Source organism: Dendrobium catenatum, unplaced genomic scaffold (genome assembly GCF_001605985.2).
Source record: "Dendrobium catenatum unplaced genomic scaffold, ASM160598v2 fragScaff_scaffold_1644, whole genome shotgun sequence".
Classification (NCBI taxonomy): Eukaryota; Viridiplantae; Streptophyta; class Magnoliopsida; order Asparagales; family Orchidaceae; genus Dendrobium; species Dendrobium catenatum.
In genome coordinates, this window is record NW_021320106.1 from 852,456 (window position 1) to 868,170 (window position 15,715).

At 39.0% G+C, this 15,715-nt stretch overlaps 1 protein-coding gene across 3 annotated transcripts in view; it reads right to left on the minus strand.

Annotated features, from left to right (window-relative positions):
• Nucleotides 1-15,200, minus strand: part of LOC110109470 (sucrose nonfermenting 4-like protein) — a 38,986-nt gene extending 23,786 nt beyond the window's left edge. For 2 of the 3 annotated variants that reach the window (XM_020840545.2, XM_028701172.1), the window contains exons 1-3: nt 14,349-15,200; nt 8,824-8,911; nt 8,157-8,342 (exon numbers count right to left, since the gene is read on the minus strand). In XM_020840545.2, coding sequence (XP_020696204.1) covers nt 8,157-8,342; nt 8,824-8,911; nt 14,349-14,473 — 399 coding nt within the window. In that variant the 5' untranslated portion in view covers nt 14,474-15,200. Of the gene's footprint in view, nt 1-8,156; nt 8,343-8,823; nt 8,912-14,322 lie in introns of all 3 variants that reach the window. The other variant, XM_028701171.1, reaches the window with a different exon arrangement.
• Between the last annotated feature and the right edge of the window lie 515 nt (nt 15,201-15,715).

Here is a 15,715-nt window from a genome sequence, read left to right on the forward strand (position 1 = left end):
GGGTCCAGTGGAAATCACCCTTCTTTAAGCAGTCAGTAATAGGGGATACGATGGTACTGAAGTTCCTAATAAATCTCCTATAGAAGGTAGCCAATCCATGGAAATTGTGGACTTTCCAGATGTTATGAGGAATCGGCCACTCAACAATGGGATTTACCTTTTTGGGGTCTGTAGAAACCCCTAGGGCCGACACGATAAAACCCAAAAAGATGACACGATCAACAAGGAAAGTACACTTCTTAGGATTTGCATATAGTTGCTCTTTCCTTAGGACATCACAGACTTGTGTTAAGTGGTATAAGTGTTGGCTAACAGATTGGCTATAGATAAGAATGTCGTCAAAGTAAACAACAAACTTATCCATAAAAGGGCGCAGCACGAATCATTATTCTCATTAAAGTACTCGGGGTCAACTCGAAAGGCATGACCATCCATTCGTAGAGACCATACTTGGTTTTGAAGGCAGTCTTCCACTCATCACCGGATCGAATCCGGATCTGATGGTACTCATTCTTAAGATCTATTTTGGAAAACATAATGGCTCCCGTCATCATATCGAGCATATCATCAAGTCTTGGAATAGGAAAATGATATTTAACGGTTATCTTGTTGATAGCGCGGCTATCAACACACATTCGCCATGTACCATCCTTCTTTGGAGTTAAGAGGGTTGGTACAGCGCAAGGACTAAGGCTCTCCTTAATAAAACCCCGTTGTAGGAGCTCGTCTACTTGTTTCTTGAGCTCGGCATGCTCCGTGGGGTTCATGCGATAGTGGGGAAGGTTGGGAAGGGAGGCTCCAGGGACAAGGACAATGGCATGCTGGATGTTTCTAAGTGGAGGTAATTAATCAGGGAGATCATCAAGGAAGACATCAACAAAGTTAGCCAATATGGGTCGGACCTCTTGAGGAATAGGTTCATTAGACTCAGTGGGAGTCTCAGGACCAACCAAGGCATACAGAGGTGCGCCTTGGGCAATATCAGAATCCAGAACCTTGGCAGTTACAAGATTCAGTCCCTTCTTTGGCATAACGAGGTTGGGTTTGGGGTCTTCTTTGACCTGGAGCTGCGATGGCAGAAGCTTGATCTTCTTACCCGCATATTCAAACACGCAAGTGTTTGAACGCCCATAGATGTGAACAACATTGTCAAAGAGCCTGGCGCGCCCTAAGATGACTTGTCCAACATCCATAAACAGAATATCACATCACACGTTCTCCTTATAGTCAGCAAAGGAGATGGGTATGAGGCTGCGTTCCTTCACCTTTAAGGCAGTGGAGTTGACCCAAGCTACCTTATATGGATTGGGGTGAGGGATAACCAACAGGCTGAGCTTGGACACCATGCTGGATGAGACAGCATTGATGCAACTACCGCTATCCACTATGACCTTACAATTCTTATCCTTAAGCTTAGTGTAGGTATGGATGATAAGGACATCAGATCATGGAAAGTATATCAAAGACGTGGATGACTATCGATGGCCACGATCACACAGATCTATTTTTTATAATTATTGTATTAGTTTTATATTTTATGAGTTTTATTATTTTCTTCCGTTTATACCCTTGCTTAAAGGGTTTAGTCGTATGTGTGCCCTAGGGGCAAGTATGTCTTTTGTTTTCATTCATTATGTTTGGCTATATATAAGCCACTTGTATCTTTTTGGAAGGGGATGATTGATATATAAAAAGAAAAATTCTGGTTTTCTTGCTCTATGCGAGTTGTTTGTGAGTTTTCCTCCATTCCTTAGTGGGTTGGATGAAGGTAAAGTCCTTTGGTGATGAAGGCCACGTAACACCCCAACAGCCGGTGTGCTCTTGGGTTATCGTTTTTTCACTCTTCTTCCTCCTCTAATCTTGTTTTCCAGCTTCTCCCTCGAACCAGTAGATTCTTCATTGCAGTTTTCCACTTCCCTACTCCAATCCATCATTGTCCTGCCGCCAATCAGCCAACCAACTGCTAACCGAACAGTTCAAGCACTGTTTGTTGTCTTCTGGTTGCTCTACAACGGCCAACAATCCCCAAATTCCAGCCACCATTCATCCTAGAACCCTCCTAACACTTCCCATCATCCTACCGTGCACCCACTCCACACTTTGGAAGCCCAAAAGACATCTTTTGGGGACTCAACAGCCACCCAATCATACTCCCTGCTAAAAACCCTTCATCTCCCAAAGATAATAGGAAAAGTCACTACCTTTTTTCACCCCCAATAAAGCACCAACCTTTTCTATTCCCAAAGTTGCCACCTCACTAAACTTTCCAGCTTTTGTTTATTAATTACAATCCTTGTAATTAATACAACTTTTCCCCAACCCAATACCCAACTTTATCCTTCATCTCCCCTTGGAATTAATTTATTTCTTCTGCAATTACTTCTCCCGCAGCAGCCAAGGGAGGCATTACCCCCAACCAAGACTTACTTTTTTTTTAATTACCTCTTCCAACTTGCTGCCAACCTTTCCATGCACCCGAACACAAAGAACAGCTGCTGTCCACTCCCTTTTCACCAGCCAACACCACCATTTTGGTCAGCTAAAGGCAGCCACTACCCCTACCAAAGCAAGGACAGAGGTTTACCTCCCATTCGAGTCCAGCACCCCGCATTCTTCTGAATCACAGGGCATTCCAACAAAATATTGTGCTGTCCAACCAACCTGAAAAGAGCAGGTTGCTATCCAGCAGCATTCAGAAGGTGCATGTCATCTTCCCATTGGGTAAAACTCATCTGCCAACTCCTGTTCTTCCTAGTATAGTGCTCAATTGTGGTAATTTCTTGATTCATGAAGATCATGCTATTTCTCCGCTAAGAAACTTAGTGAAAAAGAGAGTTGAGTGAGTGGATTCTCATAGTGATTAAACTCATTGTTAATACAGGGATATCTTGTTGAAAAACAATCCGTATGCTTTGTTATGGAACTATTGATTGTTTGAGATCTTAACTTCATGTGTGTAGCTTGGTCTAAACTGAAATTATCCCACTTTTGTTTCATGTCGTCGTTTAAATCACTTAAAGTTAATTCTTAGTATTGTTTTCAACAAAGAACGTGTGCAAACTCTTTAATAAACATCGTTGCTTCATTTAGTTCTACATCAGTGGAAGATTGTGGTTCTACGAACAATCATCAGTGGAAATGGGTTGGGACAGCGCACATCTCACCACGCAGATGGGAGAGGGGTCAAGCTTTTGAATACAGTGGACGACAGCAGTGTCGTCATACTCCTCAAAGAATTCACCGTCATCTTCAACTTGGTGGATTTGATCAACCTCAGACTCATACTCTTCTTCAGTGACCTCTTCGATAATTGTGACTTAATATGGAATGGAACACAGAGAAGCAATGTGCCCATACCCCTGGCATTTATAACACTTAGTTCCAGGGTTGGATCTAGGGGTATCTGAGATGGGTGGTTTGTTCCTAACATCAGGTCGGGGTGTAGGTGGACCAGGAGGAGGTCGGTTTTGGTTTCCGAGGGTCGGCCGGGGAGTGGAGTGGGCCGGGCCACTGGAGGGTCGATAGGCTGGTCTCGAGTCTTGATGCCTACTAGGGTGTTGGGAATGGGCCTCTCGATCTAACACTAAGCTATATGCGTTCTCTAGAGTGGTGACGTTACGAGCAAACAGTTCATTGCGCAGGTCCTCGCACAATCCAGTACGGAACATGGATAGTATTTGTGAGGGGGTAGAAGAGGTTTCCCCTGCAACGAATTAAATAATCGTCGAAGGATGCAATGTAATCCTTGACTGGTTTACTACCTTGGGTGAGTCTATTCCACCTATCAAGGAGTCTAAGGAAATAAGGAGGTAGATACTTCTGTTTAAGTTCACGCTTCATAAAAGCCCAATCAATAATGGGATACTCGTTGCGGGATTCCCTGAGGCTTTCTAAGTTTGACCAGAATTAACTAGCCCTACCAACGAGTTTCATCTCGGCAAACCTAACTTTTCTAGCTTCAGAGATGTTGTACCATTTAAAGAAGCTATACATTCCCTTAATCCAATCTAAAAACAGTTGAGGATCCAAAGTTCCATCGAAGGTGGGAGCGTCAACTTTGATGTTTTCCATCAAGGGAATATCGGGGTCGAGGTTGGATTCATGACCATAGTGGACATTACGATAAGGGGCACGAGGTGGGGGACCCTCATCTTGGAAAGTGTCATCCCCATACATGTAAGGGGGTCTTGAGGGTGTGTAAAGGGGTGGGTGAGTCCTATCTCGCTCTAGGTTATCGAATCGGTTAGTTGTTTGACGACGGAGGTCAGCTAAATCCGCTTGATTCTCCTTGAGTTGTTAACTAATGGCGCCCATTTGACCTACCAACAAGTCTAAAGTCCTGCTAAGTTGTTCCGGGTCCATCGGGAGACACTACGGGTTACTTAGGGAGATAAATAGGTAAGGGGCAGCGCCTAGACACTAAGTTAAACTTACCTAAACATCACTAAAATGTGCAGGAATTAATTGGACAGCAAACTATGCTAATGTCCTAAGTAGTCTAGGTAGTTTGGATGGTTTTTGGGTTAAAGTCAGCACTTAGTTTGTTGAGAAACTAGCCTAACAACCTCTAAATATATGCAGAAATTTCTAGGACAGCAAGCAAGTCAGCGGAAATAAAATAAATATGCAATGTTATGTATGCAAACAACTAACGAATAATTAAAGTAAACTCCTAAGGTTAATTCTAAAGCAGATAATGCATGCCTACGATGCTCTGATACCACATGATGTAAAAATAAATAAAGCAACGATGTTTATTAAAGAGTTTGCAAGCGTTCTTTGTTGAAAACAATATTAAGAACTAACTTTAAGTAATTTAAACAACGACATGAAACAAAAGTGGCGTGAGTTCAGTTTAGGCTAAGCTACACATGAAGTTAAGATCTCAAACAATCAATAGTTCCAAAACAAAGCATACAGAGTGGTTTTCAACAAGATATCCCTATATTAACAATGAGCTTAATCACTATGAGAATCCACTCACTCAACTCTCTATTTCACTAAGTTTCTTAGAGGAGAAAAGTAGCATGATCTTCATGAATCAAGAAATAACCACAATTGAGCAATAGACTAGGAAGGAACAAGAGTTGGCGGATGAGTTTTATCCAATGGGAAGACGACATGCACCTCCTGAATGTTGCTGGACAGCAACCTGATCTTTTCTAGTTGGTTGGACTGCACAATATTTTGTTGGAATGCCCTAAATAGCAAGCCAAAGTCTCCGGTCAGCACCCCAAGGAAGTTTGAGCGGCAGGTTTTGAGTCCTATGGGTCTTGAAGAGCAACTTGTGAGGTCTAAACAGCAGGTTTTGGTTCTTAGAAGTTTTGGACAGCAACTCGTAAGGATGGGGATCTCTGGGCAGCATGCAAGATCGGTCCAGAAGCCTGAATAGCAAAAAATTTCAGGCTTCCGGATCCCTAGATGTAGGAAACGCAGGAAATAAAGTAGAAGAATTAGTGACAACAGCAGGAATAATTTAGGATTGCTTTACTTGCCTAGGTGGTAAATTAAATTAATCCCAAATCAAATTGGAGATTGATCCGCTGGAGGGAAAATGATGGCTTACCTAATTAATGGGTTTAATTAGAAATGAATAGATAAAGTCAGGCCTAATTTGAATTCTAATTGGAATTGATTTAGGGATTTGATTGGGAATCATAAATGGAAGGAAATAATGAGAAAGAGGGAGGGGTGGGCCGGCCTAGAGAGAGGGGGGGAATTATGTCCAAATTCAATGAATAAGGACCAAGCAATGAATTGTGATTAATGACTAAATCTGAGAATTAATCTCAGGTTTGGGGTGATTGATGACGATTTCCTTCAAGGACATAGGCTTAATTAGAAAGCATTTGAAATTCATATCATTTTGAATTTGATTTCAAATCCTTTCCTAAAACACAAGGGGGCAAATATGGAAGGTATTAATGGGGAAGTTAACATGGGATTCAAGGGAAAAGAGATGGGAAGGCCGGCGGGTTGGAATTTGATGCATGCAAAGGGAGGGGGGGGGTTCAACCTTGGGCTGCTGGTGCTCTCAGTTTGGGCCTTGTTTACTTTGATTTGGAGCTAATTTTTGGGATCTACTTGGTTCTACCTCATAAATGCTTAAGTTGTGATTTTAGCTCATTAATTCAAAAAGGTATGCTTTTATTTCTTGGATTCATTTGGAGTGGACTTGCCTCTTCTCTTCCCCTTTGTCTTCTCGGTTTCCTGTGCTGGCTGGTTTTCCCGTGCCTTGCCCCTTTGTTTCCTGTGTTGGCTGGTTTTCCCGTTCCTTGCCCCTTTGTTTCCTGTGTTGGATGGTTTTCCCGTGCCTTGCCCCTTTGTTCTTTGTGCTGGCTCCTCGGTTCCCTTGATGGTTGGGTTTCCCGTGGCTGCCAGCTTGGTTTCCCGTGGCTTTCTCTTCTTTGTTTCCTGTGCTGAATGGAGGCTGCTGTGTTGTGGCTTTTGGTCTTTCATTTTCCTAAATCTAAGTGGTTTAGTTGGAGGTATTATGGCTATTTGGTTCCTCTCTTTTGGTCTATAAATAGTAGATGTTTTGGAATAAAATAAGTGTGTTATAATGTGATTTTTGGAATAGAAAACCTGAGGGTTTTTTGTTGGAAAAGCTTGCGAGCTTGTTCCATTTCTCTCTTCTCTTCTTCTTGGGAATGCATGCGAGCTTCTCCTATGTTTCGTCTTGGATTCTAACCTCTTCTTCTATCCGCAAGAATCCACCTCACTTATATCTTTCTTCTCTCAATGGATGAATGCAACTTTAGGTGTCTTGTTTGAGTCGTTTGTAAGTGTCAAAGTTTGTAAGTCCTATTATAATATAAAAGTGAAGTTGTATTTTTTCTATTTCGTGTATTTTCTTTATCCTAGTAAGGTAATGTTTTTTTAGCAAAAAAAATTAGGGGTCTCCTAAATTTTTTGCTTACTTTTTTATTACATCATAATTTGTTGGAGGAGGGTCGGCGGTGGAGTGGTGGGGTGATCCAAGGGAAGAGGGGCGGCGAGTGGCTCGGGCCGGCGGCTAGGTGGTGGCATGGGGAGGGTTTTGCCGGCGGTGGGAAGGAAAGGAGGAAGGAATGAAGAGGAAAATTAAGAAAACCAAGAGCTCACCAAGGTGTTTGTTGGGTATTGCACTTGGCCTCTCCTAGGCTCCTTCTCCCTAACTTTCTCTCAAGCTCTCTCAAGAACACCATGCAGAAATTTCAATAGTAATTCTTCATTAACCTCCAAAAAGATATAAGTGGCTTATATATAACAAAACATAATGAATGAAAGCAAAAGACATACTTGCCCCTAGGGCACATATACGACTAAACCCTTTAAGCAAGGGAATAAACGGAAGAAAATAAGAAAACTCATAAAACATAAAACTAATACGATAATAATCAAAAATAGATCGGTGTGATCGTGTCTGTCGATCGTCGTCCACATCTCTGATATACTTTCCATGATCTGATGCCCTCATTAGTTCAATCTCACTTCTTGGGGCCTAACTTCTTTTTTGGCCTCCCAACTAAAGAACAAAAAGGTGCAACTGGCATCAAGAATTAACAATGCTTTCAAAGAGATTGCCAAATAAATGCAAGCAACAAAGAAAAAAACGTATATATCATGAGATAACAAGCAATTGCTACACGCTAAAAGCTTTGAGAGGCATTGAGGTCAATCCTGATTAAAGGATATAATCTATGTGAGTAATCGATGAAAAATATTGTGCTCTTGCTAAAGCAGTATACTGCATATCAAGTTCAAACCCGCTTTGCCACAAGAAATCATAAAACAATATTTATTAATAGTACAAGCATTTAATCTCGAATGGGGCATCAAAAATAAAGATATTGGACTTGGATGAAGGAAAGTGCAACTGCATGCCTAAACAAATATATGCAATGCAATCCATACATAAAAATTGTATCATAAGAAAGCTATAAGATCTTAAGGAAGAAAAAAAAGAGAGATGAATTACCCAGTTAAATTAATAGAGAAAATTGCATATCATGTATATCACAGGAAGCAGGATATGATAGCAAAAGCATAATGATGTCAACATAACTTCCGGTTATGTTTATACGAAATATAATGCGAACCTGGATCAAGCAAGTTTTGTATGCATCCTACAGTAACATATGGCAACATGCTTGCAAAACTGATTTTAAGCTCACCATATGCTGGAAGGTTTCGTGATCCACTTCCATGTTTATTCCACTTCCAGGAGTCCCTGGGCTTAAGGGTGCAGTTAAGGAATCAGGTTCCCGAGTAACAAAAACAATGTTTACTATCCCATAGCTCCCTGACACAGAAGGTTCGTGCTCATCATGTCGCCATTCCCCATCAACATAGAATTTATACTGCATCATTCATGAAACAAATAAAGGAGAAACTAAAGATGAGAAAAGAAAACGTACATGAATAGGATACTTAAATTATATGCACACACAAATGCATGCATCATCCATGAACAATAGAATTTTTGCATGTACATAGAACTTCACATGATATGCATATGGGCTTTGGACCAGCATTCTACATGAATAATTAAATGAATATACGAGCATCAATACATAAATGCATGCACCAACATATAACCATGTGATGAAGCCATTATATAGAAGTGAATTAAATAACATGATCAAGGACAACGGCAAAGCCTGTTGCCATATCAAAATACATCTCTGTATTTTAGGTAAAAAAGTAGGGAAGGTGTGGGAGGAGATAAATGAAAATTGCTGCTCTTGAAAGCAGATTTTACATAATGAATACTTAAATAGAAAATACAACTGTAATATGAATTTAGTAAAGTCAACTTTACTAGTGGCACCATAGATCTACCTCATTCATGCCAGGTGCCAGGCGACAAGTAGCCTGAAATAGAGTGGGACAACCCTCCACAGGAGACATTGGCACATGATCAGTCCACCTGAGGATGACCGTCAACAGAAAGGAATCAGCTGGATGCATATAAAAAGTGACATATCATAGTTATCTAAGAAAATGCAAAATGGGCGCTCTTGAAAGGTTATAATAACGTGTTCTGAATACATTAGTGCATCAGACAAAAATTAATTTTAATGAATGAAGCTTAGTATTAGTTTGTAAAAATCATCCTATTACTAATGAGTTGTTTTGTAAGCCCTTAAAAGGATTGAACCAACATTTCGATCAAATTCTGCAAACCAGCAATACGGGTCTCCTAAAGCCCACCTTAAAGCAAAGTCCAGATTTAAAAGAATTAGCTGAATCCAACATAAAAGTCAATTTGGGAATTATCGCTCCAAACAAGACCCATGGGACTAAGTAGATCCTGTGTGCAGGACACTTCCCATTTTCCTTCTTTTTTTCACATGTGCCATCTCCAGTGCTTGTCCCTCACCTCACAAATAACACTCATCCTCCTCCTATCACAACCGAAAACCCAAGCTGAAAATTTTTATTTTCATCGGAGATCCATTGCCCTTAGACAACTAGCATTCAGTAATGAAAATTTGTTCGGTCTCACTAATATTTTAATGCAGATTTGTTAGTATATAATAAGTCTACAATTCAAGCATCATAATCTATGAACAAAAAATCCATTATTTGTCATTGTTCTCTAAGCTTTATCAAACAATAGAAGATTTTAAATGCTTCCCAAAAGCTTGAATTATATAAAAAGAATAATGTTATTGACTTCATCAAAGTAGCACCAAAATGTTGTGCAAATGGAATGCATTTTCAAGCATGGCTGACATCTCCAAATTTAAAGTTAAAAAAAAAAAGTATTTTGATGAGGTCATCGACAGACATTTTAGGCAGGTTTATCGGCGGAAGAATCGTAGATCGACGGCCACGATCGGGAGTTTATATTTTTGATGTTATCATGTCATTTTATGTTATTTTATTTTGTGTATCTTTTATTTCATGTACTAGTGACGATTTCGCCCTTATGTAGGCGTAGTGTTTATTGTAGCCCAAGGGGCATGTGAATCTTTTTCATGCTTGGAGACCTTTATAAGGAGATCTCCTCTTATTGTATGAGATGATGATTGATTAATGAAAATTTCTGAAATTCCTTTTTGTCTTCTTGCTTGAGAGCTTGAGAGAAAAGAGAGAGGAGGCCTAGGTGAGGCTCCGACCGCAATACCCAACAGCCCGCTCCGGCGAGCTCTTGGTTCTTCCTTGTAAGTTCACTGTTTTTCTCTTCCCAACCAATCCTTCCATACACCCGATTCCTCCCTACAGCCAAAATCCCGAATTTCCCTCCTTTGTTCCGCCGAATTCCCTCACTTGCCTTCCTGCCTCCCCGCTGTGCCAGCCGCCCGATCCCTCCTGCCTACCGAACCTGCAGCCCGTCTCACCCCCTCCTCTGTCCAGGCAATCCCGCCACCTCACCCAGGAGAAATTCAAATCTTTTTGGCATTAATTCTCTCATTAATCCTTCCTAAATTAATGCCTTAATTTAGGGAGAGATTAAATGAAATCTCAGCAGTTTTTGTTTTCAAATTTTGAATTCCTTTAATTAATTAAAACCTGAAATTCAAATTAGGTTTTAATTAATCCCATGGGCCCCACTACTTAAACAAAATTTCCCCCTCCTCCTTGTTTGGCCGGCCCTTTCTCCTCACCTTTTCTCTCTCTACTTGCCACATAAGCAACCATTAATCCCCCTCTTAATTCTCCCATAATAACCGCCCATCCTAATTCAAATTTTGGGAGGTTTCATAGCAATTAATCTCCCTCCAACCCAAGACAAAAATCTGAAATTCAAATTCAGATTTTTCTCTTGTTCTTCTCTAGCTCACGACCCAACCAACATCCCCTAGCCATCTCCCTTTTGTTATGAGCATTTAAGCGTGTCCTTTATCTTTGAATGATAAGATTGGTTTGGTTAACTCAAAGCACATCTTCGCCTAAGCAAGTTAACTACTTTGAACGATTTAATCCTTTACCTTTGTTGGTAATTAATTTGTTATGACAAAGCTTTGAATAATCTTCATTTTAATTTCTAATTGCAATTCCTACTTTGATTCACATCATATTTTATCTCTCTTCCAACAAATGTTCACCTTCCCTCACTCTTGGAATGACACCTCCATACAAACTTCGGCCAAAGCTCCATATCTCTGTCCTACAATATAGGTGGCACCTTATGCAAGCAAATGCAGTCAAAGTTCAAAAAGAATGATATTATGGATTAAAACAAGAGGTGGGTCCACAAATGAGGCGAAGCAATTTCAAACTACCTCCTTACATTGTCAACCACCATTTTAATTATTTTAAAAAATTTATTCCGTAAAATAATGTAATGAAGCCTAAAAAAGGAAGAATACTCATGTAAGAAAAAAAATAGATTGGCTTTGAATCAAGTAAAATGCTTTGGCATTTTCTTAGAAGATAGGGCTAGGTGACTCTCTCTTATATAAGAACTTTATTGAGTTACCCATGAAATAATATTTTATATCTTATTTCAATCCTGAATGAAGCATGAATGTTTTCCCATGGTTGCAAATCTTTGTTCCATGATCACAAAGATGTTATCCTTTCTCCCAAATACTCCATGTCCTTTTGCTTAAGCTAAGGTCAACAAGATATTTTCAACCATGGCCCAGATTTATCCTTACAATACTACCCTTCATCCACCAATATTTTCATGGATGGTACCTTCATGCACGTTATTTGTCGATGGTACCACATGGAATATGAGTATATTATATGATCATGACTAGCAATGTATTCAAGGCTTTACTCCATTATCCACTTCCATTATAAATTTGGTGAGGCGTCTTCACCTCACACTCTCATGTTTCCCAAGGACTGATGTGGGCAAAGGTTCCCACATCACGGATGAATGTAGGCAAAGAAGCAAGTTCATAAAATTATAATTATGATAGGAACATGAATTATAGGTTCCCTTACGGGAAAATTAATGGAATTAATAGATATTAATCATGAAAAGATAAATATTCTATGCATTCAGAAAACTAAATGGGATGGAGAGAAGACTAAGGAGATTGCTAGTTTTAGGTTTAAATTATAGTATTATAGTAGGATTCGTACTAGAAATATAATATGTATGATTTTAGATAAGCATTTCATAGATAATATTATATAAATTAATAGAATAGGAGATAGAATTATAGTTTTAAAATTATTGTTAATGCTAAGATTATTAATATTATAATTGCATATGATCATCAAGTAAATTTGGATATGTGTTCAAAATTCTAATTTTGGAATAACTTAGAATAATCAATACAATGATACCTCTTGAAAAAATAATTTTTATTGGAAGAAATTTAAATAAACGTGTTGGTAGAGATGTAGAAGATTTTAAAAACATTTATGATAGTTAATAGGTTTAGAGTAGATAATTAAGGAAGTAGGACCATATTTGATTTTTTTAGCATATGATGTGGCCTTTCGATGACCCGGTTAGGAGAGTAGAGATATTAGATTTGACTTATGTTAAGAAAGGTAGGGGTAGACCTAAAAAGACTTGGTTAGAAAATATTAGGAATGACCTTTCTTTATTAGATTTAAACGAGAATTTGACTTTTAATAGGACACAATGGAGAAAAAGGATTCATGTAGCCGACCCCACGTAGTGGGATAAAGGCTTGATGTTGTTGTTGTTGTTGTTGTTGTATGATTTTATAATTGTTAACATCTTATTTAAGAAAAGAGATAAGCATCTCATCACTCATAATAATAGATATAGTAAAACTCGTATTGATTATTTTTTTATAAGAAAAGAAATGAGCATCTCATGCTTCCAGCACCAACATCCATCCCATATTTTTGGTACTTCTACCATCAGATCTAGTTTTCAATCATTACACCATCCTCCTTTCATTTTGACCATCCAAATACTTCTAAGTATTTAACAACTCCAATATTTATGAAACCTGGGTCTACAAAACTCACTAAAGCAAGATTTGCCAAATCCAAAGTGCATCCAAATAACCACCCAAGTGTTTGATTCCCAAATAAATACTACCATACTAGTAAATATCTTAAAGCAAGAACATTAAAGTATGGATGATCAAATATCAAAAAAAATCTTAAACATATATAGTTCTTTTTTATGCAATTTTGAAGAATGAGGTAACCAATACCCTTGATAAATTAGAGTCAACAAGAGAGCTCAATGTAATGGGCCGCCTTCAAGAGCGCCAGACACCTCATCTATGATGGTTGTGACAGCCAAACATTCATGTTCAAGTTGCAAAAAGATTGGATATAAAAGGATTTTGGAGGGAGCAAGAGCTTAAGAGTGAGAAAGTAAGAGGATTCCCTTCATTTGGTGTGTGTGTCTCCCTTTGGGTTAAAGCGAGTGATTCCTCAATATAACTTATCATTCTTATCAACATAACCCCCTCTTCAACCTCCTCCAATTTTACATTCACTCTTTTGGGATACATAAGCATCCTGCATAATTGTTTGATAAGAAGAGTACATTGAAGACCTCCAAAATGTCCAAGAGATTCCATCAAACAATCTTCAAAACTATCATGACACCACTAGGATCATTAGATCCGCCACCAACTACATCAAGAGCCAAAAGTGTCCCTAGTTATGACTAAAAAGCCATGTCAAAAAAATACATTCATTCTCAAATTTAGCATTCAAAGAGTTAGAAGCATCTAGAGCTAAAGGCTCTTAAGAGATTTGGTATTCACTGAGCATAAGAATGAGATACGGAGGAGGCATTGACAATCACAAATTGGCGGCATTCCAAACTACTTGCCTGCAAGAAGCAGCTTTACCGGACACACGTCAAGGTGTAGGTCTACTAGCCGATATCCCTTGTTTTTGGTTGCCCCTAAGCACACTGTAAAAGTTTTCAAGGCCTTCAATGCCAAATGAGGGCAACACCCGAGTTCTTAGGAACCCCGTACTTAGTTCAGTCAGACTAGATAGTTCAGAGAATCAGAATTACTGCTAATTTGAGTGTTAGAGGTTTGTGTAACAGGCTAACAGCACATACACTCTAGGCAAGTTGGCGCCTCCTGCTAATAATTGATTTTTAGTATGTGCCTTTTGAGCTAGAGACATCCAAACTGCATTACTCTCCCTTCATGAGAAACGTTGAAGCATGCAACATTTGAAAGAGCAAGTGAAAGAATGCAAAGTAACTTAAAGATCATTTCTAAACTGTTTTAAAAAGAATACCAAATGTACAACCTAAAAAGGAGTCAATCGATGTCTAACGTCGCAACCCTAATTAGAAAAGAAAGAAAGTAAAAGTTTCCCAGGAAGAAAACAAAACCGGAAAGAAAATGATATATTACATGGCATAAGAGAAAAGTTTCCCAGGAAGAAAACAAAACAGGAAAGAAAATGATATATTACATGGCATAAGAGAAACATTACTCGACCTAGTAAAAGTGCCAGTCACCATGACCCTGCTCCCCCCATAACGCCACACAAAAGTTTTCGGAATCAAAACCTCTCCGGCAACCGCACTCGCTTCCGACGGAGAACTTGTCCCTGAAGCAAACATCTGCAAAAATTTTACCAATATGACCACCAAGACTGACTGGTTCCCGTAATTCTATCTCTACAACTATCGCTGTCCAGCCGCTGTAAAAATAGATTTCCTTCTGCTATCAAAAAGCTGGTCTTTCGACTCGAACAACCATCCCTTACCCCAGTGCCTCCCTTCACCGCAAAACCTCATAGAAGCCAAGAAACCAAGCAAGCTCCGTTCATAGAACCATAAACCGACCCACTTACTGCAACCAAGCAGTGAGCGTACTGAGGACCTATCTTATCATTCAACCATTCGAAGCATGGAGATTCAAAATGTTCGGAATGTTCAGAGAGTATGGTGTACTTGGACGTCTAAATCACCACGTTGGCATAGTTTTCTTATTTTAATCGATTCGAAATCCCACGAAGCAGCAAGTCCTGCACATGAGATCGATCAAAAATCCCGCATCAAACAGAAAAAGGATTCCGAACCGATTCCAACTCCAACAACTTCAATCCCTAATTTCGGCTAAGAAGGGCGAATCCAACCGACGCCGGAGAAACCCCGACCCTAGAGGCAGGAGTAGGCACGTAGAAGAGAGATCGAACTGAGATCTTCCTTCACTCAGATTAAAATTGGATCGGCGCTACAAGTTGGGGAAATCGTGAGAAGGGATGTAAAATAGCGGAGATCGAGAAGGTGAAGAGGAAATGGGAACTAATAATAATACAAATATGCAGGGAAAAAAAGGGAAATATTATCGGGAGATTTATCGCATTATTTTCGATTATATCGGATCCGCGGCCAAAAGTGCGGACGGCCGCTACACGAACGATCACATGCATTTGCCAGATGCAACTCTCTAATGCGGAAAGATCAAGAACGTACATCTTCGGCGGCCGAGTTATCATAGGGCAGAGAGTAGCAATAAAAAATTAAAAATATAAAAATGTGGAAATTGAATTAACTATATGCTGGAATTAAATTTGGAAAGAATCAAACGAATGACTTTGAGATATTTATAATAATAATTAACATATAATTATGGCTCGAAATTATATATTTATTTATTTATTTATTTATGATATTTGATTCTAAAATTTTAAATCAAAATTATTATTAATCGTGACTTCTTATATTGCCATAAAATATATATTAATTTTATATTGACATAAAAATTAATAAAGATGAATAGCGAAAAAATAAAATTTTATTTCACATATTGATATAATAAGCTATTGACTATTTCTCAAATCAAAAGAAAGTTGCCCT